This window comes from Aphelocoma coerulescens, unplaced genomic scaffold (genome assembly GCF_041296385.1).
Source record: "Aphelocoma coerulescens isolate FSJ_1873_10779 unplaced genomic scaffold, UR_Acoe_1.0 HiC_scaffold_365, whole genome shotgun sequence".
Lineage (NCBI taxonomy): Eukaryota > Metazoa > Chordata > Aves > Passeriformes > Corvidae > Aphelocoma > Aphelocoma coerulescens.
Genome location: NW_027183708.1, coordinates 28105 through 52535, shown reverse-complemented (window position 1 = coordinate 52535; position 24431 = coordinate 28105). Strand labels below are relative to the sequence as shown.

The window sequence follows — 24431 nt, the reverse complement described above, 5'->3', positions numbered from 1 at the left end:
TAATTTATCATCTCTTCAATTTATCCTATATAGTATGATATACAATATATTTTAATAGATATAATAAATAGAATATGTCAAATTTCTACTTGATCTTTTCCTAAGCCATAGCCTGTGGGGCTTATAGACCATCTCCTAGCAGTGCTACATTTTTGCCTTCTGGTCCTACTTATTACAGCAGCGTTTCCCCTGCGAGTTCCTTCAGGGAACTTCACAAAAAGGGCTTCCATCATTTCAGCGCTTGTGAGAACTTGTTGCTTCCCAGTTGTCCAGCATCCTTCTGGATTTTGGAGCATTTCAGCACTTGGGTCAATGGCCCTTCCCTCATCCCTGCCCTGCAGCAGTTACAGTCACTGTTCCCTCGCCCTGGCTCCAGACCTTTTGCCAAAGTGCTGCCAAAGGCAGCGCAGCTGGCTCAGGATCCCTGGTTGCTGCTGCTCTCCAGGATGACCTTCAGAGGGACACTTGGAGCGCTCCCTAAAGAGCTTCCGGTGGGATGGGGGTGGATTTCTCCTCCCCGGGTGGCTCCTGGTTACAGTTCTACGCTCAGGGTGATGCCTTTTCCTGGTCTTAAAATCAAGAGTCAAACACGGTTAGAAGGGGAAAAGGGATTTTACCTTGGGATTTATTTTAAGGATCCTTAGGTGCACATGTCCAGGTCATCTGCATGGAGAATGACAGCAGTGGAAAAACTCAATTGGGAAGTACAGGGACCACCCAGAGAGAGTAGCTATGTGTGTAGAAATGGGACCCTCTAAACCTAGATTTGCAAGATTTGTCAAGAGACATCCATGACGTGGGTTCAAGCCCTGCCTGTAGCCTTGCTGAGAGTCCGCATACAGCCAAGGAGAAGGGACAACATCAGTCCCTATGAAATATTATATGGCAGGCCATAGCAGGTTCCACATATCCCAGGGGAAATTCATATGAGAAGTAAAAATGATTTGCAAAAGTGTTTAATGGCTCTGAGTTCCACTTTGCAGAAGCTCCAGAGATTCGTCATGTTATCCAAACCAATAGGATTGGACACAGCTGCTCATCCATTCCAGCCTGGAGACTGAGTCTACATCAAGGGGTGGGACAGCGACCCCTTGCAAGCCAAGTGGAAGGGACCATTCCAAGTTTTGCTGACCACTTTTACTGGGGTCAAGGTTGCTGGCAAGGGACCGTGGATCCACTACTCCAGGGTGAAGAAAGCTTCTGCTCCCAAAATCACCGAGATTTGATACAGAGACTGATACAAATCAGAAAGATGCAGTTTAAACTGGTTTTGACGTGTTTCCTGTTTGTCCAGCTGGTAACCATGGTTCAAGGTTCACCCCATGATTTGCATAAGACTGTGGTCCAAAATGTGTCCAAAATTCTTAATAAGAGCAATTGCTAGCTCTGTACTCAGTTACCACCCCTAGATGGGAAGGGTCAGTGGCCATTGATTGGCATTTTAATGGAAGAGAACCGCACTGAAATGTGGGAACCAATGAATAGCACCCTTCTGCCCCCCATTACCCTGAGTAGCCTGGTAGAGCATGCCAACTATAAGGTTCCTTGTGCAATTGTAAATGCCACAGGAAAAGCCGTTCTTCCTTCATATTGTCATCAGACTCATTTCAGGGAAATAATAGACCCAAGAACTGCAGCAAAGATGAAACTGACAGGGTGGAGACTGGCTCAGTCGTTTGGGATGGGGTTGTATTGGATATGTGGTAATAAGGCCTGGAAAGTTATGCCTGTGAACAAAGACCAGGCTTGTGCTATTGGGGCTGTGGTCCCAAATATAACAATATTTGACCATCTTGAAAAACCAAATGAGAAGAAAAAAAGGTCTCTTAATCCCCTCATTGAACGTCCCACACTTTTTCATAGCATAATCAGAGCCCTTGTACCCGCTTACGGAGTAGTTGAACTGGAAAGAACAGTTGTAAACATCTCGGCTGTCATTGAACGTATTGAGCAGCATACTGCAGATGCAATTTCAGCCTTACAGGAGGAAGTTGACAGTCTGTCCCGTGCAGTTATGCAAAACAGGGTAGCTCTCAATTTCAAACTTGCTGCACAAGGAGGTGTATGTGCTATTGTCAATACCACTTGTTGTTCTTATGTGGACCAAAGTGGAAGAATTAAGAAAGATTTAGATGACATTTGGAAGAGAACTCAAATTCTACATGAAGTAGCTTCTAGAAATAACACCTTAAAATTTGATCATGTTTTTGATACCCTCACCTCATGATTACCAAACTGAGCCCAGGTAAAAGAAATATTCATAACAGCTGTAATTGTAGTTATTATCTGTGTAATTTGCTGTGGAGCAGCTGGTTGTGTAAACAGGTTCTGCGGGTAAGGAATAGAGACCAGACAAGACAGAGTTTTGTTAGTCTCTAAAACGGGGGCAATGATGCCATGAAGATTTTTGCCTTTTCTTTTATAGCCGTTATACCTTTTTACAACTTCTGTATTCTTCGTGCTTTTTGCCGACATTCTTAGACTTGTTTGTCAAACTGAGAGACAAAACATTTTAGAAGCTTGGTAGCTAGGGATCAGTGTGCCCCAGAGCCCAAGGTCCTCTCCAGAACACATTCTGTAAAGCAAGATAGAACCATGGCAGGGGAAGGTTCCTTAGAGAAGGGGGCTCACTTGAGCCTCTCCTTGGGGAACCTTGGATAGATCTGCTAATTAGTAAAACCTATAATGTTATACCCGATGTTGGGGAGACACACACATACTCAGCGGGGTGCATCTCAATGCATACGACCTGGATGTGTGCACCTAAGGATCCTTAAAATAAATCCCCAGGTAAAATCCCTTTTCCCCTTCTAACCATGTTTGACTCTCAATTTTAAGACCAGGAAAAGGCATCAAGGGGAGTCCCGCTTTCTCAGCAGGCCTCTGCAGCGAGTCTGTAGCCAACGTGTGGCTCTGCTGCCAGCCCAAATGTGCCGTTCCCTTGCCCAGCCTGGCTGCAGCTGGGGGATCTGCTGGGCACGGCTGGGGATTTTCATGGCCAAAATCCTCCAGCACCATCCTGTTTACATCTGCCCAGTCCTTTGTACAGCACAAATCTACCCTTCTTGCAGTTTAAACATGGAAATTATGGCAGATTGCCACCCTTGCACTGCTAATGTACAAATACACAAAAAGCAACTTCAGTTTAAAAATGACATTTGTTTTAAATTGCTACACCCACGCTGCTAATACATGAACATAAAACTATCAACTGAAGTTTACAAAACTAATTTATTGTTACAGTCATGCTATGTACATATATACAAATACCCACTTCAGTTAAAAAAAATTAATTTACTGGAACCCTCTACTACCACTACACACAAATATCAACTGAAGTTTAACAATTTAATTTATTACATAATTCTACAACTGTACGGCCCATATATGAATACAGAAATACAGATATCCCTCTCTAAAGAATCCCAGATCCAGAACTAAATAAATAGAATTCTAGAACTATACAATTCCATAAATCTGAAATGTAAGTAAATACATATCAAATACAAATACATATAAAAACACACAGATGTAAATATCTATTAAATATTTCATGTGAGATATAACGAGACATCTATAATACACACATATCAAATCCCTCTATAAATATGCAAATATCAATGTACTAATATAAAAATCATTCCAACCCCATCAATCGATCTCTAGAGGTACCCAACTGAACAAGTATGTAAATATAACTACAGATGTAAACAGATCGATATACATGCATCAATATACCCATACAAATAGATATACAGGTGTCAATATCCCCATTTTTCTAACGCTCTTAGTCATACTCCACACATTTATAACTAGAATTATATCAGGAGGGATTGCAGCCGCCGATATTCCCAGCCTCTCCCTTGGTCTCTTCCTCTTGTGCAGAGCAGCTCTCCTGGACGGGGACAGCAGATGGGACACCTGGGAAGCAAAGGGAACACTGAGTCAGGATCGGGACGTTTCCCTTGGCAGCAGCTGCACTTCCATCAGGGAAGAGAAATCTCAGAGCCTCCCCAGGAGGCCTAGAAAGAAAAACCAGGCCCAGCGGGCCAGGCTGTGGTGAGCGCAGCCCCGGCGGGACCGTCCCGCAGCCCCCGGCAGCGCGGCACAGCCGGCACCGCTCCCGGGCCCTGCCGGCACAGCTGCCTTGCCCAAGGACAGCCCCTGTGCCGCCCGGGGCAGCCGCGCTGAGCGGCCCCAGCACGGGCAGGGCCCGCTCCTGCCCAGCCGGCCAGTGCCCGCGGCCAAAGCCCACGCCACCGTTTGTGCCTGCAGCTCCCACCCTGGTTTTTGCTTTGCCACCAGCGGTTCCTGCTGCTCCCGTCAGGTGTGGGCAGCCAAGACCGGGGGCTGAAAGTGCTGCTCAGCTGGGCCTGGCCGCCAGCCCAGCCCCCAGCATGGCCACAGGGCACGGAGCTGGCACAGCAGACAAGGCAATGGGGACAGAGGCAGCAGAGTGGGGATAGATGTGGCAGAGCAGCAGATGCCTTGACAGGTACCAAGAGACGTACCTAATTATCCATTGACATAGAACATGTGAAAGAGCGGCCTCTAGAATGAAAACCTTAGCTTGATAGGTGTCACTAGAAACATCTAGAAGCAGAACTAGAGGGAGAGGGGTTCCAGCTGCCCCACCTTCACAGCTTCTCCCTCAGCCCCTTCGTCCCGCCCAGAGCCATCCTCCTGCAGAGGTTCTGCACGTGGGCGTGGAGGAAGCCAAGGGCTGCAGAGCCCCTGCACAGCTGCCATGGAGCTCTTGCCAAGCCCTGCCCAGCACCAGCCCCTGCCGGCCCTTGCCAGTGCCTTGGGCTGACTCAGGGCAGTGTGGAGAGGAGGGTGGGCAGCAGAGCCTGGCACATCCATACCTGGGCTTCTTGGGCTGGCAGAGCTTCCTGCGTTTCTCCAGTCTTCTTTGTGTGTCCTCCTTTCCCTTTCTGGCTGCTATTCCCTGTCTTCTGGCCAGGCCTCTGCTCGCTGTCTTTTCCTTCTCTTTTTCTCTTCCTGGGGCTAGCAGCCTACAAGCCTTTAGCCACAAAGTTGGATTAGAGAGGCAAAGGTGGGAGGCACAAGCTCAGTCCCTTCTTGTTGGAACCAATGTGGGCTCCTTTTACCTTCCTGACACAGAAAGGCTCGTCAGGGCTTCGGCCTTGGCCAGCGACTCTGGGGGGCTCTGGTGGGTGTTTGGAGACAAAGCTGGAGGTGCCTGAAGCAGAAATTCTGGAGGGGGGGGGGGGGGGGGATGGAGGGATGAGGGGGATAAGGAGGGAGGGAGGAGAGAGGGAGGGAGGGAGGGAGGGAGGGAGGGAGGAAAGCAGGGAGGGAGGGAGGAAAGCAGGGAGGGAGGGAGGAAAGCAGGGAGGGAGGGAGGCCAGAGGCTGCAGAGTTGTGCTGTCAGGAGGAGGCACAGCAGCTCCTTGGCCCCATGACAAACTGCCTGTCTCCCTGGGACACATTGTTCCAGGATTTGTGCAGCTGCCATACCTCTGCTCTTTGGACCTCCAGCACCGTGGCCTCTTCTCCATCTCCCTGCCAGGTCTCAGGCAGGGAAGGGGATGCATCCAGATTGCTTTCTGCCTGGGGCTTGTTGTCTTCTCTTCCTGCAGGGCCACTTTGCTCTTCCCTGTGCATCTCTAGAAAGCAAAAGCATGTGCAGCAAAGTGACAACTTGGAAGACAAGAACAAAACACCAGAACCCACAGGCAAGCCCTACACTGCTTGGCCTCTTGATGCTGAGATTTCTGGGGCCCTGAGTCCCAGGCTGGGACAAGGCTCTGTTCCTGCTCCTACCTGTGCATAGCTCTGTGGGTGCTGGTGACTCGTTGGGGCCAGCTACCTGTTCCCCAAAGATGTCACCTGAGTTCTCCAGCGGGATGTCCACCAGAGCATTCGCCTGCACACAGGAAAGCCTTGCTCTCAGCTCAGAGGCCCGAGAGCGTGCCAAGCAGCCCTGGCCATCACGGCTGAGCCTTGCCTCTGCACAGGAGGAAGGCGCTGGCTGGGGGGCAGCTCTTGCAGGCAGCTCCCGCAGCAGCCTTGGCTGGACACAGGGGGCCGCCAGGCACAGGCACCTCTGGGCAGCCAAGTTGCCTTTGGCCAGCAAGGCTGCAGCCGGCTGCTGAAGCCAGCCTTACCTGCTTGTTCTCGGCCAGCATGGCCTCGAGCTCCAGCTGCTGCTCCTGCGGTGGGCTCAGCAGCTTTGGCCCCAGGCAGACGGCCAGGCTGCTGCAGGTCATTCTGCTGCTGGACACGTGCTGGCCGATGAGTCGCAGCAGTGCCAGCAGCTGCCTGAGGAGGAGCAGCTTTGCTGCGGGCAACTTCTTGGCCCCCCGAGGGAACAGGAAGGCAGCGTCCATCAGCAGGCCCACGTTGCCCACGGCCGTCCCCAGAGCTGGCCCCAGGCAGGGAGCAGCCAGCGGCTGCTGCGCAGCTCCGCAGGCGCTCTCGGCCAGCGCTCAGGGCTCCAGCGCTCCCGCGGGAAGGATGCAGGGCGTTGCTGCCCAGCTCCTGATTTCCCCCGAGCTCACGCAAGGGAACGCTCCCCGTGCATTGCCCCAAAATCAGACTGCCAGCCAGCAAGAGCAAGCTGTCCAAAAACACAGCCCCTTCAGGAGAGTGTCCCCTTTCAGGAGAGTGCCAGGCTTCCAGCAGTGCCTGCTGCGGAGCTGGAAGCTGCTGCCCACGTTTACTCTTTGAGCTGACAGATCTTGTCCTCCCTGCTGGCCATCTGCATCGCAGCCATCCAGTCCTCGTAGAGGTCGGTGACGAGGAGCTTGCCGGGGATGCTTCCCAGGAAGTCCTGCCATGCCAAGGGCTGCCGGTGAGCCTTGGAGCACGGTGGCGCAGGCAGGAGCCTTTGCAGCTGCAGCTCAGGAGGACTCACCTTGAGGAGCATGGCCAGCAGCAGCACTGGCTGGCTTGCCATGTCGACGTGCAGGCCGTGGTCCAGGGCCTGCCGCAGCTCCTGTCAGGCTTTGGCGCTCTCTGCTTTCTGGAAGATGCCTTCTGTTGTGGGCCCTTCCTGGTGCAGGACAGCCAGCAGCTCCTGCAGGAGAGGCGAGAGGGCAGGGGCTTGTGTGAGGAGCTGCCCTGTTTGCAGAGCTCTGCCCCAGCCTGGGCTCGCTGCCTCCTGCTGCAAAGGGGCTGGGAGCAGGAGCCTGAGGCACGGCTGAAGAGCCCAGTGCCCCATGGCTGGGGGACATGCGTGGGGACACTGGCTGTGCAGCATCCAGAGGGAGGGACGGGCAGCCCTGTGCGGCCGCCTCACCTGGATGGGCCGGGGCAGCGTGCCGTCCTCCGCGCAGACGGCTGCCAGGGGCTGCCCGAAGAGCGCCCTGCTGCAGCCGGAGCCCTCCTGCCCTGGCGCCCGCGCAGCCCTGGCTGGGCCCCGCTGCAGAGCAAAGGGCCAGGGCAGCCACCTCCTCCTCGTCCTGCCGCTGCTGCTGCTGCTGCCGCTGCTGCCGGTCCCTGCTGCTGCAGAGGAAAAGAGAACCAAAGGCATCAGTGGAGACAGCCAGGCCAGCGCTGCCACAGCCTGCCCTGCCCTGCCCTCAGCACCGTGTGGAGCCATGCAGAACCCCAAGCAGTGAGCAGGCAACTGCAAGTGTGGCTGCACCTTGGAGGCTTCTGAGAGCTGGAGTGTCACTGGGAGAAGCTGCCCCGGGCCTGAGCCTGCCCTTCTCCAAGCTGTGGGCAGCACTGCAGGCTCTCTGTCCATGCACAACCATCTCCAGTGGTCACAGTCCAGCAGGTGCCCTTGCCCATGTCCAGGGGATGCCCTCCTCAGGGTGCCACAGCTGCATGGCCACACTTGGGGCACAAGTGAGGGCAGCTCGGCCAGAAGAAGAGATCGTCTTTGCTTTTGCCTGGTCTCTAGTGAGGTGGAACATTCGGATGAGAGCTGGAGCATTCTGATGGAACACTGCATGGCTCAGCTGGGCTTGCTGGAATCTGTTAGGCACATTCGCTAACTCAATGGGCATTGCTAGGGCATCTGCTCTCCTGTTCCCTTTGGCATTAAATCCTGGCAGGTCAGTGTGTGATCTCACACACTATGCATGACATAGAATGGTTGCTTTCAGTGGGAGATCAGTTGAATCAATTTTGAAAGCAAGTTATGAAGTTTTGGGTTTGCAACCTCCTTTAGTAAGGCTCTCTCTGCCCTGGAAACTACACCTGCAACATAGGCTGAGTCAGTTATCAAATTAAATGGTTCACTGAACCACTCAAATGCCCTGACCACGGCTGCAAGTTCTGCCACTTCAGGATCCTTCAACTACCTGTACATCAGACTCCCACTTCTGAGTGCAGGGATACTTCCATGTGATGACAGACTTGCGGGAACGACCGCAGGCATCTGAAAAGATTGTCAAGGCATTTAATGGTTTTCTGCTTTGAATTTCTTTTGGAATCAGTTTGAAAAGGCAGACCTGGGGCTCAGTGGTGTGCCTGCTGGGACGACAGCGCTTCCTGTACCTTACAGATGGACTGTCTCACCTCCTCTGTTAGATGCCTGGGTGATGGGAGGTCATCTTTCCCTCGCAGGAGGTTGAACAGAGGAGCGAGATCTTCTGTTGTCAGCTCTAGGAGAGGCCTCACCCAATTGATGGACCCGCAGAGCTGATGGAGTTCCTGCAAGGTCTTAGGGTTATCAATTATTTTGACTTGTTGGGGAACCCCAGTCTGCTCATGGATTTTTAGTCCAAGGTATTTAAATGGAGAGGTTTTCTGGACCTTTGTGGCCTGGATTTCAAATCCATTTGCCTCTAAGGCCTCAATTACCTTCCCCAATGTCCAGTCTAAATAGGATTGGTTAGGAGCACACACCAAAACATCGTCCATATAGTGGAGCACTATTGCCTTTGCTGCTAACTTTCTGACAGGGGACAGAATGCGAGCTACATACCACTGGCAGATGGTGGGTGAGTTCTTCATGCCTTGTGGCAAAACTCACCACTGCTAGCGCTGCACGGGAGCCTTTCGGTCGATGGAAGGGACCGAGAAGGCAAACCAGGGCACATTGTCTGAGCGTAGTGGGATCTGGAAGAAACACTCTTTAATATCAATGACTGCTACCTTCCACTGCCTGGGGAGCATGGAGGGTGAAGGCATTCCGGGCTGCAGGGGTCCCATGTCCTCTATGACTGCATTTATTTTCCGCAAGTCCTGGAGGAGGCGCCACTGGTCTTTCCCCAGCTTTTTGATTCCAAATACCAGGGAATTCCAAGGGCTCTTACATGGTTCGATATTTCCTCTTTTCAATTGCTCCTCCATGAGTGTGCTGAGTGCCTTTAATCTGTCATTTTTCAAAGGCCATTGATCCATCCAGATGTGTTTGTCAGAGATCCAATTTAATTTCTGGAAGGGGCACTCCGCAGTGGCCTGTACAAAAAATGTTGGGGTTGAGATGGAATTTCGACTCGAGCCTCCCACTGGGACATGAGATCTCTGCCCCGCAATGGAAATCCAGAGTCAATTACAAAAGGACGGACTGATGCTATCTGTCCCTCTGGACCCTCAATTTGGACAAGTGCCTTGCTTCTTTGAGCAGATATAGATCCCCCCCCACCCGTCACAATACCTTCTGCCAGCTGCAGCTCCCAGTGTGACGGCCAATTGTGGGAAGAAATGACTGTCACGTCTGCTCCCATGTCCATCATTCCTGCCAGGCTGATGTCTGAGCCTTGGCCAGACAGTTTGCAATTAAGCATGGGTTTGTCATTCCCAGCTGCCTCAGCCCAGAAGACAGAGGGGTTGTAGTCCTGTGGCGGACTACTGGGCATGAGAATAGCTTGGGCCACAACCTGGTTAGCAGCAAGAAAATAGGGAGGGTTAACACACTGGATATTGACAGTAAAGAACCCTTGTGGGCCCACTTGAACAATTTCTGGTGTAACACAAATGTCAGCTGGTGAATGTACAACATCTTTTAACACAAACAATATACAGTCTCTCAGACTCTCACAACTCACGACGATTCTCTGGGGTGTCACTGAGTCCATTTGAGTTGCACTGGTCGTGGTAACCATTTTCCTGGTGGCAGTTTCTTCATTCATTCCCCCATGTGGCCCTGCCAATCCACACAGTCCTGTCAGTGTTTTGGCTGCATCCCATCGGCGGCAGGCGATGTCATTTTCCCTGGGGAGACAGCTCAGGAACCCTGATTAACTGAAGCCAGAGCTCTGCAGTTTTGGGCCAAGTGCCCTGGTTTGCCACACCTGTGACAGACCCAATTAGCATTTCTATTGCCCTGAGATGCTGTTGCATCAGCAGCGGCTGCAATTTCTATTAAGTTTTTCCCCGTTTTTAAATTTGGCTGATGAATTGGCACCAATGTCGTGCAAGCACGAATCATTTGACTTAAGGTCGGTGGAGGTTCGAATGGAAGACCCAAAACCACTCTATTACAAGCATCATTGGCATTAATCTTTGCAATTTGCGTTAGAATATGCTCTCTTGTTTTCGGATCTTCCGCTTGTTTTTCCACTACCAGCCTCAGTTTATCCACAAAATCAATAAATGGCTCATTTTGCAGTTGCCGAATCTCAGTGTAATTCAATTGAGGTGCTAATTTAGGGGGCATCATTAAGAACGCTTGCTGTGCTGCTTGCTTTACAGCATTCAGGAGCGGCTCTGGTGTATTTTGAGCCTGGTTCTGGGGCTTGGCTAATAACCCCTCACTGGTAAGGTGATCCATAGAAACCCCCGCGTTGTTTGGATCCTGCAGTAAAATAAGGAGGATCTCTCCCAGTTGCTTCCTCCAACCTTCTTCCCACATTTGAAACTTGGATGGGGAAAGCAAGCAGGAGAAAATGCTTTTGAGGTCATGTGGCACAATCACTGTACCGGTGAGAGTTATCTTAAGAAGGTTCTTAAAATACTGATTCTCCCTCCCAAATGCTTTCTGGGCTTTGCAAAGCTCTTTCAGCCCTGCAGAATCAAAAGGTTTCCATGTGGGATTACTGCCAGTTCAATCATATGTTACAGGAACAGCAAAGGGATAGGAGGGGGCTGAGGAGACTCCCGGACCTGATTTCAAGATGGTTCCAGTTTCTACCCCGTGGGAACTGGAATGGGGGGCGTGTGGGAGCCAGGAAGTCCTCCACAGGGGGCGGGGTTGGAGGACCAGGAGGCGTGGTCACAGGATGGGCGGGGATTCCCAACGCAGGGGGCAGTACCCAATGCATGGGAGGAACCCGATGACATCACATCTCGGGGAGGGGATAGGAAAGGGTTGGGGGTAAGAGGGCGAAAGGGCCTGGGGGAAGAACAAGGGGGGGAGGGGTGAACTGTGCCATGTGGTCAGCGCCATTGTTCAGACACGTGGAGTGGGGGGGGACAATGGCAAACAGCATTTAAAACAGTTTTCTGGGCTTACAACTGGGGAAGAGGGCAAGGGATACGGGGTTTGGGAAGAGGTCGAGGCAGCTTGACCAGAGCTACCCCAACAGGGTGGCTGAAAAGAGCGAGAGGGGTCAGAGAGAAGGTAGCAACTCTGTGCCTCTGGGCATATCACCCCATTCAGTTTTTCCAACGAAGGGGAAGTGGGATGAGGAGCAGGAGGGGAGGAAGGAGGGATACAGGAAGAACTGCAAGGGGATTTGTGCTTTTCTTTTACTTTCTGATCCATTTTATGCAAGTCCCGAAGCACTAGAACTAGAGGAAAGAATTTTTCTCCAGAGGAGTCCCCTTTTCGCTTTAAATCAGTAATCTTATGCCCCACAGCCTGCCAGAAGGCAGGAGATTTTAAATTTGCTGGAGACACTTGAGGAAGGTAAAAGAAAAGCCAGCGAACAAACTGTTTTAACAGACCCTTTGAAAATTTGAAACCAGTAACTGAAAGGAATTTCACAACTTGGAGAAAAACCTCTCTTTGGGGCTGAGAGAGTTTGGATCCCATCTCTCTTTGGGCACTTCTTCTGCCCACCACCTGAAAAAAGAAAAAAGAAACAAAATATCAGGGACCAGGGATACTCGCACAAGTTTCAGAAATCAGCACAAATTTGTCTGGTCCCACAGTAAAAAGCACAGGTTGGGTTCTCTGAGGCACGCCTGCTCTCCAAAGTCAGTTCAGTGCAGAGTGAGTGGGAGTTAGCAGCCTTCTCTCAGGGCACTGCTCCTAAAACAGAGCAGACTGCTCCGAGAGGCGTTAGCAGTCCAAAGTCGCTTCTTATCGCTGTCCACTGACAGCCACGATGTCGCAGGGATCCACTCGTGTGAGCCCCGTGCTTGGTGCGCCAACCTAACGAAGTTCTTGCTGCTCGGGGCACGAGCTCTGGCGTGCCCCAGGTCAGAGACAGCCCAGCTGCGTTACTTCTGCCCGCCGTGGAAGCGACTTCAGCATCAGGAAAAGAGCTGCTGGCTGAGTTAGCTAGCTGGCTTCTCGGCAGAGGAAACATGGCAGGAGCCGATGGTATCAGCTCACGTTAGCTCGGAGACAAAAGAAGAGAGAGGCTGTTCTGGTCTGGCTCCTAATAGATTTCTTGTTAGAAGTTTCGCAACCCGAACGAGCTGAGAAGGGATGGAATGCGATGGGATCCTCCCTGAGGCTTGTCCGCAGTTTTATAGAGTTTGAAAACTGCGGGGAAAGGGGAAAACAACCAATGAGTTACAAGCCAGGGGGAGGAAACAATTTCACAAGAACCACTGGGGGAAACCGAGGCGGGAGTTATAACAGAGAACCAGTGAACAACCAAGGAACCGAGAATTTTCCCGAACCAGGGGAGGCAGCTTGTACCCGGGCACTGCCCAGGGGGGTGCGGCTTAGGCTTCTGAGCCGCCCATTGACCCATCCTCTGAGTCTGCCTCTTCGGGAAACTCGATCCAGTGGATGGGCTGGTGTAGTGGTTTGGTCCAAATACTCATTCCTGTTTACCTTGTGTGAGGTAAGAATGAGGAGAAACGCAAAGCAGGCACCAAACTTGAAAGAATATAAAGAAATTTATTAACAGACCTAAAAGAGGGAAAAAAAAAATAAAATCATACCACACCTTCAGAACACTTCTCCTCCCCCCCATCTTTCTCCCATCTCCCACTGACAATATAAAAAGACAACCCTTGGGATGTTCAGTCTGTTTACCACTTCCATAATTGTTCAGTCCGTTTAGGAAGAGGAGCCTCTCTTGCCCATGCTATGGAGAAATTAGCACAATGAGACAGCTGCCCGGGTTGGTTCTCTGCTCACATGTGAGTCCCTTCCCCCGACATGCAGCTTTTCCCACAACTGCTTTCGAGGGTCCACTCTTGAATTACTGGGGTACAAATTGAAGGTTGAGCCATTCAGAAACAAAAGTTCTCTTCAGCCATCTCTGGGAGCATTTCATCTCTAAGAACAGAGGCCCTAATCCTTCCCTGGGAGCAAAGGGTCCTCCTCATCTTCATCTCTAGGGCTATCTCTGGGAGCATCTCTAGGAACTGAGGTCTTCTCCTTTTCCATTTGGAGCAAAAGTCCTCATCACTTCCATCTCTCCCTGTTCAAACTTCTCCTCAAATTACAGCTGCTTCAGCATCTGCCTATCTCAGCGCAGGTGCTTTTGCTCACAAGTACAAGTTGAACACTCCACCCCCCCATGCCTTCATGAAATTACAACGGGTACTCTGATACATCATAGCTTTACAACAGAATATCAGCTTTAAGCATCTCGTCTTTCTTCTCCCTCAGGTTTTCAGCTCTTCACAGCACTAAAAGGGTTAATCTCACCTAGGCCTTGCAGCTGGAATTTTGCTTATCGCTGTTGGTCACACGATCTTTTGCCGGACAGCAGGGCAGCTTCAGCTGAATCTTGGCCGCACTGGAGAGGGGGAGCCGGGCTGCTCCGGCTGCCCATAGCAGGGCTGTGGGGGTGTTCCGCGGGTGGAACAGGGCCCACCGGCTCCAGGATGGCTGTGGCGCGGCCCGGCCTGGCCCGAGCAGGGCCTGGGCTGGGCCCGCTGGGCCCCCGCACAGGGCCCACAGCCTCCTGTCCCAGCAGCAGAAACGAGAGAGGGCTCTGCCTGGGGTGTGTCTATTCTTAAGTGTGGATCACAGAGGCCACAATTTTTAGTGGCTTCAAGAATTGTCCGTATTCAAACTGGCCAGCTGATAGGCTCTGTCAGGTCACAGAGGAAGCTGTAAGCACCCCTTTGCAAGAGCATCACTTCTGGGATTATGCTTTGCTAACCCATGACAGCTGGGATTGATTGGCATCACGCTGCCCCAGCCCCGCAGTGGGCTGGGTCACACCAACAATTTCAACTGTTTGTTTCCTTACCTGAGGAAAATCGGATGGATTTCCTGTCTTTTCTTCCAATTACCATTGTTTTCAAGAAGAGGATAAAAAGCTTGATGAGTTTTGTTTAATGGAAGCTGCGCTTAAGGGACCAACAAGAGCTGCAGAGATCCTTCTCATGTAATAATCCTTAGAGATAGTATAGATAGTTAGTATAGCAAAGTCCCTCTTCCAAACTGCCTGTCAAGCTGGTGGGAATCTTCAGAGAAGCAAAACGTGCTTTTGCTGATGTAGTTGCCCCTAACTAGGTCAGCCAATCAAATCAGCTGCCAAGGCAAGCTCTGCTGACTCTTGGAAAAGCTGTGGCTGCTTTGGGGTCTGAGTTTTTTGTTGGTATAGAAAAGTCATCTCTGCCTCTCTGCCAGGGCAGAAATTGCCACTGCAGAGTGGGCTCTGGGAGAGCATTTACAGATGTGAAAGAAGCAGGTGGAGCCTCATGTTTCCTTTTTCTCCAGGCTGAACTCCTGATAGCCACAGGAGGGAGACCAAAGCTGCAGCAGCCCAACCTATTCTCAGTTTTGCTGCGCCACTTCCTGAGCTGCTGCCTGCAGACAAAGGAGGAGCGGCTCTGGTCTGCCAAGGAGCTCCTGCAGGTAAAATGCAAAGGGGCTGCAGGTCAAACAGTGTCCGAGGATGGGCTCCTCCTCCACTGAAGCCCAAGGCATCAGATGAGCCCCCTTCCTCCTCATCTCCACTTCTGGTTCTTTTTAAATGATGATGGTGACAAATCCTAGGCTGGGCTGGGCTGGTAGGAACCTGTAAAGGTCATCTGGTCCAAACAGCCTGCAATGAGCAGTCCCTGCAATGAGGGACAACTTGAAAGAGATCAGGTTGCTCAGAGCCCCTTCCCACCTGACCTGGAATGTTTCCAGGGAAGGGACACTTACCAGTTCTCAGGACAACCTGTGCCACTGTTGCACTATGTTCCTTAGACCTACTCGGAGTAAATCCCCTTTTCATTTAAAAATATTACCCCTGCCTTTGAAGCACTGAGCTTGGAAAGTCATGGTTCATTGTTCTTGGTTGGTTTTTTTTTCCTTTGGGCAGCATCCATTTGTAACATCAGCCAAGCCTGCGTCCAGCCTGGCACCACTCATTATTTCAGTGAAGAGGTGGAAAGAGAAGAAAAGACTGTGACAATCACATCAGGACTATTTTCTCCATGACCAGCTTAGATGAGGATTGTAGAGTAGGATTGCAGAGTAGGATTGTAGAGAAGGATGGCAAATAATTAAAGTTTCTGAAACCTCAACTCATTTGGAAGATTTCCTTCCTTTTTACCCTGTGAATGAGCTCAACATTTCCTTCTCAATTGTCCGTTGTTCCTTAAAGGTGGAAAGTGACACTTATGGCTTCTTTGGTATGGTTTGTCAGTGGGGCAGGCTCTTCTTCATTCATCCTCTCCAGACCACACTGCCTTTGCAATACGGCACACTGGCCGGTTTTTGCCCAGCCATTGTGCTTGTAGTTGAGGCAGAACGGGCAATGGCATTTGCAGGCAAAAGCAGAGGAGGAGTTGTGCAGCCAAGACATCCTGTGCAGATGTAGGTGTTGAGCTGTGACTCGAGAGCACTGGGGTTCCTGCCACTTGGATTTGTATCCCTAAGTGCAATCTCTTTGGCTCGGGGAGAGTCTTGCTCAGCTGAGAAAGCAGAAAGCTCAGCGAGGGTGCTCTGAAAGGTCTCGTCTGAGGCAGAGCTGTCAGCGAGCGTGAGGTGAGAGCGGCCCGGCCTTGCCCAGGCCGGAGCCCCAGCAGAGCCCACGCAGAGCCCAGAGCAGCCTGAGGCTGGGCAGAGGCAGGCTGGCAGGAGGCCCTTGGAGCTGCAAGAGGCAGCAGCCTGGCACTGGGTGCCTCTTCCTGGGAGCGGGCACATGGTCCCATCTCAGAGCCAAAGCGGCAGCTGGCTGCTGCCGAGGGAAGCGTAGCCGTGCTGGGCACAGCGCAGACTGGTGCCATTGGCCGTCTGGAGGCGGCCCAGGAGGAGAGAAAGGCAAAAGGCAGCCGAGGGCGGGTGCCCCGGCTGAGGATTGCTACTCTTCTGCCGGCTGCCCTGGAAGTCCTGGGAAAGGTTAGCAGTGTGTGCAGCAGCCTGGGCACAGCGGGAGGGAGCCGGGCTGCTCCGCAGGCTCGAGCACGGGGCAGCGTCCTTCAGGCACGGCACTTCTGCCAGGGGCACCGAGGCCAACGGGAGGCAGCGACAGCTCGTCAGGTCAGATCTGCAGGAGCCAGTGCCTCACACAGCTCGGGGAGGAAGCGCCTGCAATCCTGCAGTTCTGCACTGAGTCAGAGCAAAGGTGTGGAATGCAGAGCGTTCTGCAGAAATATTCGGGACCACCAGGCCAGCCTGCTTTGTGCTCTCCAGGGCACAGCAAGCAGTGCACCATGCAGCTCTGAGTTGCTGGCAGAGAGGTGTTAAAAAGGAACTCACTTTTGGATACAATTAAATGGTAACAAAGTCGTCGAAGCAAAGGAAAACTGCTTATGAGTAACGATTCCGTTGAGCCGGGTGTGTGCCTCCCTCCCCGAGAGCTCAACACACCCCCCCTCTAAGAAAATGGCTGCTTTTTAGACCCTTTCCCAGCCGGGACGGTCCCTGTCCCCTTTCCCAATGGGTGGGTACTAAGAAACTTAGGTGCTCTCCTGACCACCTTCTTTTCTGTCCCCTCCCCTCTCATCCTACTTCCTTTTTAGTCAGGTCTTCAACCCTGCCCCTCTCCCAGCTCCCAGCAACACCCAGCAATTTAACTAGAACAGCTCCAAACCATAAATCCAACATACATCCAACAATTTTCATTCTTTGACCTAAACCCCTTTTGGCTGCAGCAAAATATTACTTCCTCTCTCAGAGGGAATCGGGGATGTGCCTGAGGCTTGTGCTTGAGTAGTGAACTGATTTGGAAGGGAGCAGAAGGCTTTCAGTAGGCAATTTGTGTTTTCTTTATTACTTTGGGAAAGAAAGATGCAATGTGGCTTCACGCAGCAAAAGCACTTGCAGGGTGCAGTGACGAAATGTTGTGTTCAATTCCCAGGGAAGGAAGGTGTAAATGACCATCAGAGGAGAATTTGAGGAATGGGTGTTACGGGTTCAGGAGGACGCCCATGCCCAGAGAACTCAAGACCCAGTTAGAATTGCAAAGCAAATGAATTTTAGTAGTCACGTTAGCAAGAAATACATACCGGCGCCTGGCTGCTGGAAAAGCCACCGAGCAGGAGAAGGAGATAGAGCATGGCTCCTGAGTGGGAGGGGCAGAAGGGCAGGACTCCTTCAGGGCATCCCCTGGATAAAAATGGCGTGCGTCATGTCGTCCTCTCCCCTCTACCCCAGGAGCACACCTTATATCTCCTCCTCAGGAGTGGCCAGTTTCAACATCATTTCGTCCAGGGCCAGCTTACGAGATGAGGTCACATTGGCCCATGATCATACTCCATGCCAACAATGGCTCCATTATGTATTGTTTCTCCTTTCCCAGGATGAGTTCCACCAGGTGACATTTCTAGAAGTTAGTTTCATTTCTAGAAGTTAGTCCCGCTAACTAACAATACAGTCGTCTTCTGCATTATCTTGTCGATGTGCAACACTGCGGACCAAACATGTCAGGCCTCAGATCTGTCTCCTATCCCTGACACATGGGGATGTTCCCCAAATGACCACCAGAGACCCTCAGGACACCCCTACTCTCACATCAAGAACTTCTGACAAGTGGTTTAAATATGTCAAATAGTTTGAAGTCATGTTTAGCCTGTGAGTTTCAGCAAAGTAATGAGTGTGTCTTAGTTCCATGGGTAGAAGCTAGTAAGTGAGATTGCTGGGTGTGCACGTGTTAGGGAAGTGATTCCCCATGCACCCAGCGCTGAAATCAAGTGACGCCTCCTTTCTAACGCTGAGCTGGCAGCAGGGATGGATCCCTGCTTGGTAACCTTTCATTGTGGTCACTTACATTGAACAGTAAAAAAGGTTGAAATGAAATATTTCAAGCCGTTTCCCCCTGGTTTCCCTTTCCTGGGGGCCAAAGCTCTGTGCCCCAGGTGGCCTGGGTGTGTGCAGAGAAATGCAGCCCCCACAAAGCCCTTGGTTTTCCCACAAGTCATCATCACTCCTTCCCAGGTGCGCCCAGCTCTGGCAGGAGAGAGAGAGCCCACGGCGCAGTGGGCACCGTGCCCTCCCAGCCGGGGCTCTCTGGCACAGAGCAGCAGCAGCGCCAGCACCTTTCAACCCGCTCCTGGCCTTGGCTTCAGCCGGGAGCCAGAAGCCTCTGGAAATCAGCACTGCCAGTTGCATTCCCAGCTTGGAGCAGCTCCTGCGGGTGGGCAAATCCTGCCCGTTCGACTGCTTCCATAGAGGACGAAAGGCAGAGGCAGAGATGTACCTACAGAGGGGACCAGGGCGTGTCCAATAAAAGTGCAAATGTGTGGGGAGATTTGTTAGGAATTATTACAGCTGTCATGCAATTAGTGCCTTCTCTCCTGGATCTGTGCAATGCTTTGGGCCATTTTCTTGGTCTAGTTTCCTTTGCTTTGGTCCCATCTCAGTGTTCACTTGGGGTACAGGCTGTAGGTGCTTGGGGCACTCTTTGAGTTACTCTTGGAGCCCTTGAACAACAGGGTTTGGCCCACGAGGGGAGTTTGTGCTGCTTTGTGACAGAGGAGAACTTCCCAGGCTATTGTGTGTTTGCTGCAGGGAAGCTTGGGTTGCTTAGCATCAATTCCCAGACCAACGCAGAGCAGCTGCTTTGTGATGTCAGGGAATGGTTGCCACGTTGTGGTGCTGTCATCAGAAGGTTGCCTTGGTGCACAGAAGGTCTCAGTGTCAGAGCAGCTCTTGGGCTTGCTCAGAGCAGGAGCATCCTCCTGGTTGAGGCCTTGTCAGGGGGCAGCTGCACTCTGACAGGAGCCTTGTTTTTTCTTGTGTTAGAGCACAGTCTGCAAACTTGCACAGCAGGGCTAAAATCATGGAGGCATTTGCTGCTGCAGTTTGCACTGTGTATGGCATTGGTTATTCTGCCTATTACCTGACTAACCTGACACGTGAGTAGAGGTTTTCCCTGGGTGTAACCCAACCTGGCTTGTGTAGGGCTTCCTGCTCTTTCTTAGTAACTGAGTTGATTTTGAAACAAAAAGACCATTAGGATGCCACTGCTTTGGTAAAGCTCCTGTCAACACGTTCAGCTCAAAAGAGGGTGTCTGTAGCCAGGGAGGTGCGGGCAGCATTTGCAAGGGAACGTGCAGGGGTTCCCTTCCCTCCACGGGAGAGTCTGTGGCAGCCGAGTCTGTCATTTCCTCAGGAGGCTGGGTGAAGCAGGACAACTTTGAAAAGGCAGCCTGGGAGGTGTTCTCAGAAGGCCTTCAAAGAACTCTGCAGTTCTCCCTGGAATTCAGGGAAAGCTTCTTTGTTTCTAAATTTTGTCATTAAAAGATTTGACTGTCTAACTCAACCCTTTAATGAGTGCTAAAATAGTGATTCTTTTTGCAATGAAGTGCAAACTCCCAAACAGTGAGTGTCTGCTCTTGAACCCCAGAGCTGCTCCTGGGCTGTTTCACAGTAGAACTATGACACCTCAGGGGGGTTTGGGGGAAGGTTTTCTGGGCAACGGTATTCAGTAACTTAATGAAAATTAGTGCATGCAACTTATTTTTTAAAAAAAAGAACCTGAAGGAGAGGATAAAAAAGGCAGCTTTAGCTGTTGGGCAGAAGAGAAATATTGGGTGTTGAAGAACATTTTGCATTTTCGTGATCAAGTTTGTATTCATTTACTGGCAAAAGAGGCCAAAGCATAGGCACAACCAAGAATATTGTCCTGCTCTCTTGCTGGATGTGTGGAAGAACTGTGTCTGCTGGAGGGCTGTTGTGAAAAGAAAACACTCTCTGTTTGGGTGGACTTGTTCTGCGGGATTAACCAGCACAGACGGTTTTTTCGCAGCATCTGGTTCATTTTCCCTTCCCACTGCAGGTCACTTGATCCATGTATTCGTCAGTGCTGATCCTGAGGTGAGTGAAAGGAACCTTTGATGTTCCTGGTGTTTAAGAACTGTGGAGCAAGCTGTGAGCTTGGCCTGTGGCAGTAGAGTAAGGAGGCTGAGCTGGGTGGGCAGAAAGATAATCCATGTTCATGTCTGCAGCAGCAATAGCAAAGGCATCGCTGTGTAAGAGCTGCTTTTGCATTTCAGAGCTGTCGCAGAACTAAAAGCCCAGCTTTGCAGAGAGAACGTTGCTTGCTGAGAGTAGCCAGGGTGCAATATCTAATTCAGAGCAATATGCAGTACTGTTGAAATAGCCCATTTTACTTTAGTTGGAGGCACTTGGAATCCCATTGCTATGCAAGGTTATGATTTCTCCTTAGTAGAGCTGGTTGTAGAGCTGAATAGAGATAAGGTTAGAAATGACATGTAACTGCCTGTCCCTCACACTCCTGCCTGTCCACAGAGCACAGAACCAACCTCAGGCTCTCCTCTGGCTCCCTCTACTCCTGGAGAATTGGGCAAATGGGTGACAAATGTCCGGAAATCTCCAGCTGGCATCAGACGTGAACCTGAACGTCGTGAGCCGGTAAATGGCAGTTGTGGTTGGGGCTGTCTTTAGAGGAAATCAGAGCTGCAAGTTTCTGAGCGGCCAGCACTTGCTGGTGGTGGCCGAGGATGCTGAGTGCTGGAGTCCTGGCAGGACCTAGCGATTCCCCCCAGCCAGTGAGAGCTGGGACACGGCCTTTGAGCTGTCATGTTCAGGCCCCAGCTTGCTGGGATTCCAAGAGGGGCAAACGTGAATCATGAAGGCTCCCCTGTCGCCAGAGGAGGGAGCGCTCCAAAGACACCGCTCTCAGCCTTGCCAGACACGTGGGGGACACGGTGGCCGTGAGAGCCGTGTCCCACTGCACAGGCTGGCCAAGTAGCTGCTGGCACAAAAGCTGTTGATGTGAGCACACAAATGCTTTGGGGTGGTTTGTCCACATGAGCTTCTTGGGTGGGCTGAGCTGGGAGTATTTCAGAGACACACTGGGGACGGGGAGGTGCTGCTTGAAGTCAGGGACTTTGGTGCCTTGGTTGCCAGGTTGTTCTTTGGCCTCTTCAGGCAGAGCAGTGAGGAGCAGAGCTGACAGGGGCTCTGAGTGTGCCTGTGTTTTTGCTTTTGATAAGCTACAAAGAGATGGTTGTATGATAGAAACAAATTTGCTTCTCTTTTGTCTAGCAGGACAGGTGTAAAATCCTACCACATCCAGAGAGCGAGGCGTGGAAATGACTTGAAGGAGCAAGTCAAGTAAAGTAAATTCGGTGCTGGAAGAGTGAAGTTCTGTCACTCTAAATCAGCGTGATGCCTGGAGGGTTTTATACCAGGTTTGCACCTAAGCTGATGCTAAAGAAGTACATAAGGTCCAACATAGACCTAAGGTTTGCACAGCAGAGTTTAGGCTGACAGCTAAGGGAGCATAAATTCAATGGTCTTTCCAACCCAAAAGGCTAATGAGAAATGTTGGTATTTCTGCTCTCCTTCATTGTTTACACTATAGAAACATATTTTCTGAGATTTTGCAATTGCAGCTAAAAATCGTGGCCAGGTTAAGTTATGTAAGTAGTTGTTGTGCCTTTAGAATTGCGCAGGTCAATATCAGTGTAGCTGCTTCTGGTCATACAAAAAGCTCTTTCAAGATACATCTTAAAGAGAAATGGGTTTTTCCTTTTCATTCTTAAGTGCAAAGCCTTCTCCAGGACGTACAGCAAACAGGTTATCTAGATTGCCTTTTCACAGTGACAGAACACTCCCCCTTTAATCTGCCTGGATTGCACAATTCTCATCTGTATTAAGGAATTTCATTTAGTCTCTGCTGTAAGTAAGTGATTTCTGTGCAAGAGGGTTGATCAAGGATAAACCCAAATTAACAAGAGTGGTATTTGTTAGGGCTCATCACACACTTTGAACAAGCCATACCATCAAGCCCAAAGCTAATATGGCTCCTTGTTAAATATTTCTGATGGATTGCACATCCTTGTGTGAAGAGGGAATTGGGATTTAAAGCCAGTATTTATGCATATATAAGCATTGTGCATGAACATTGCATGTTCAGAATGAAAACCAAATATCACCTGTACAGGGTAAACACTGCAATAACACAAACACGCTTCTCCCATCAGGTTCACAGGCAGCTTAACCAATTCTGTGCTTGCACATAGCCTGTTCTGGCATCTGGTGTCATTCTGAACCGGGGAAAGTCACACATAGATACTGTAGGACCATGAAAATCTCTCCAAGTACAAACCAGTCTCCAGGTGACACGAGTGACTACAGCAACCTCCAATAACGTAGCAGGGAACCCAGATTTGTTGTGTTCTCTTTGTCATTATGGGTTTATAATTCACAGACTCCGAGAAGGGCTTGAGTTGGAAGGGACCTTAAAGACACTCTAGATCCAGCCCCTCTGCCATGGGCAGGGACACATTCCACTAGCCCAGGTGGCTCAGACCACATCCAAGCTTTGGCAAATACCCAAGGACACCTTTTCTGTTTTTCAAGGTCAGATTTCCATGCTCCTATTCACAGATGGCTCCAGTCTCATGCAGAGGATTGCTGGGTTGGTCACTCTCATCTCCACAACCCAGCAATGGTCCTATTTTGGATGGCCCCAGGGACCAGCTACTGCCTTTGTTCCTTCCGCTTTCCTTTCCAGGATCAGTGATTTACCGCTACTTCCTCCACGTCTGAGACAACTGGAAGAGATAAGGCACTGCGGATGCAGCTTCTGACAGAGAGCTGATAACACTCAGCTGAGTATTTTATTCTCCTGCCACTACGCTGTCAGGCTGCCTACACAGAGTTCCTCCTGCTTGGAAAGGGGCTGGTGTGAGCAGCAGGAATTGATGCTGGCTGGAACACTTCAAAGAACTGGACAAAAGCAGCCTTCTCTGGAAGGCCACCAGCTGCCCTTTGCCAGCAGCACAAGGTGTGAAGGCCCCTTTGAAGGCCATCCCTGCACAAGGACAGCCTGGCCTTCCAGTACCTCCGCCAGTACCCAGAACACCTTTCAGGCTTTGGGGCCGGCCCTGTCTCTCGCTCTGGAGAAGCAGGTTGCTGTTAGAGCTCACATATCCACAGTTTCTGGCTGGATTACCACGTTTTACCACAGACAGCCCTTCCGACAACAGTACACAGAGGCTCAATCTGCAATACAAGGGCATTTTTTTCCAACTTCTCCCTTGGACCAGTGTGCAGCAAGCACACCTGGGCCTCATTCAACTCTCTGTGTGGGCCAGGTGTCAGCTTCTGTTGGGAATTTAAAGCTTTTACCCTACTTTCCACAGCAAATCATGAAGCAAACTCAGCTGCACCAAAGCCCAAATTTCACTTTAAAAATTACAATTTTCATTTTCCTCTATTCAAGCCATGAAGAAAACAAACTTTACTTGAGTGAGCTGGAGGCACAGCGTCCTCCCAGATCATTCACGAGCAGAACAATACTCCAGGGGAAGACTGGCAAAGCCAGAGTTTCCTGATACTTAGGAAGCTTTGCAAAACCTTCCCACCTGTGGTGGTACTGCACCCTGCTGAATTCCTGGAGCCCTCACTCACCTCAGGTAGAGTTTGGACAGGAAGGGGCAGGAGGAGGGAAGACTTTGCAAACCCTGTCACGAGGCCAGGGCTGTTTTCATTTATGGTGACACGTTGCAGTACATAATCTTTTATTTAATGGGAGGGAGGGAGGTGCTGAAGGGCAAAAATTCTCAGTAACAAGGACATCTTCCACTTAAACAGCAAGGTAAATGAAGGGGAAAGTGCAATCCTATCTTTCCTGGAAGGGATTTTATACACATTATTGTTGCTGAATACATGCCTAGACAGTGGTGATTTAGGGCATCTAATCAAGCTCCCACAGTATCACCACATCTGTTTTGCCACATTTTCTTTCTTGTTTTCATTGTGCACGATTTCTCCTCCCCGGCTGGCTCCTGGCTGCAGTTCTACGCTCAGGGGAGCCCCGCTTTCTCAGCAGGCCTCTGCAGCGAGTCTGTAGCCAACGTGTGGCTCTGCTGCCAGCCCAAATGTGCCGTTCCCTTGCCCAGCCTGGCTGCAGCTGGGGGATCTGCTGGGCACGGCTGGCGATTTTCATGGCCAAAATCCTCCAGCGTCCTCACGTCTACATCTGCCCCTTGCTTTGGAGAGCACAAATCACAGGACACTCATC

The 24431-nt window shown here is 50.9% G+C and overlaps 1 protein-coding gene and 1 long non-coding RNA gene across 2 annotated transcripts; one reads left to right on the top strand and one right to left on the bottom strand.

Annotated features, from left to right (window-relative positions):
• Positions 1 to 640: 640 nt before the first annotated feature.
• Positions 641 to 6686, bottom strand: LOC138101623 (T-cell activation Rho GTPase-activating protein-like). Its single transcript, XM_068999389.1, has 6 exons — positions 6132 to 6686; positions 5788 to 5890; positions 5482 to 5630; positions 5112 to 5203; positions 1852 to 1958; positions 641 to 663 (listed from the first exon to the last, which is right to left on the bottom strand). Exons 1-6 carry the CDS (start codon positions 6351 to 6353, stop codon positions 641 to 643), a joined length of 696 nt encoding a protein of 231 aa, XP_068855490.1. The 5' UTR covers positions 6354 to 6686.
• A 7547-nt stretch (positions 6687 to 14233) lies between these two features.
• On the top strand, positions 14234 to 15545 carry LOC138101620 (uncharacterized). The gene is made up of 3 exons (XR_011147221.1): positions 14234 to 14384; positions 14720 to 14857; positions 15312 to 15545. It is a non-coding gene; the product is annotated as an uncharacterized lncRNA (long non-coding RNA).
• The last annotated feature ends 8886 nt before the right edge of the window (positions 15546 to 24431 follow it).

Bases quoted from the DNA above. Each gene is read 5' to 3' on its own strand.
- LOC138101623 (XM_068999389.1), bottom strand. From the start codon at position 6,353: ATGGACGCTGCCTTCCTGTTCCCTCGGGGGGCCAAGAAGTTGCCCGCA. The intron at 1,959-5,111 runs GTAAAAGGAGCC...TTGCATCTGCAG, and splicing joins AGCCTTTCTGTGTCAGGAAG to TATGCTGCTCAATACGTTCA. The intron at 664-1,851 runs GTGGGACGTTCA...TTCTCCATGCAG, and splicing joins TGATTATGCTATGAAAAAGT to ATGACCTGGACATGTGCACC.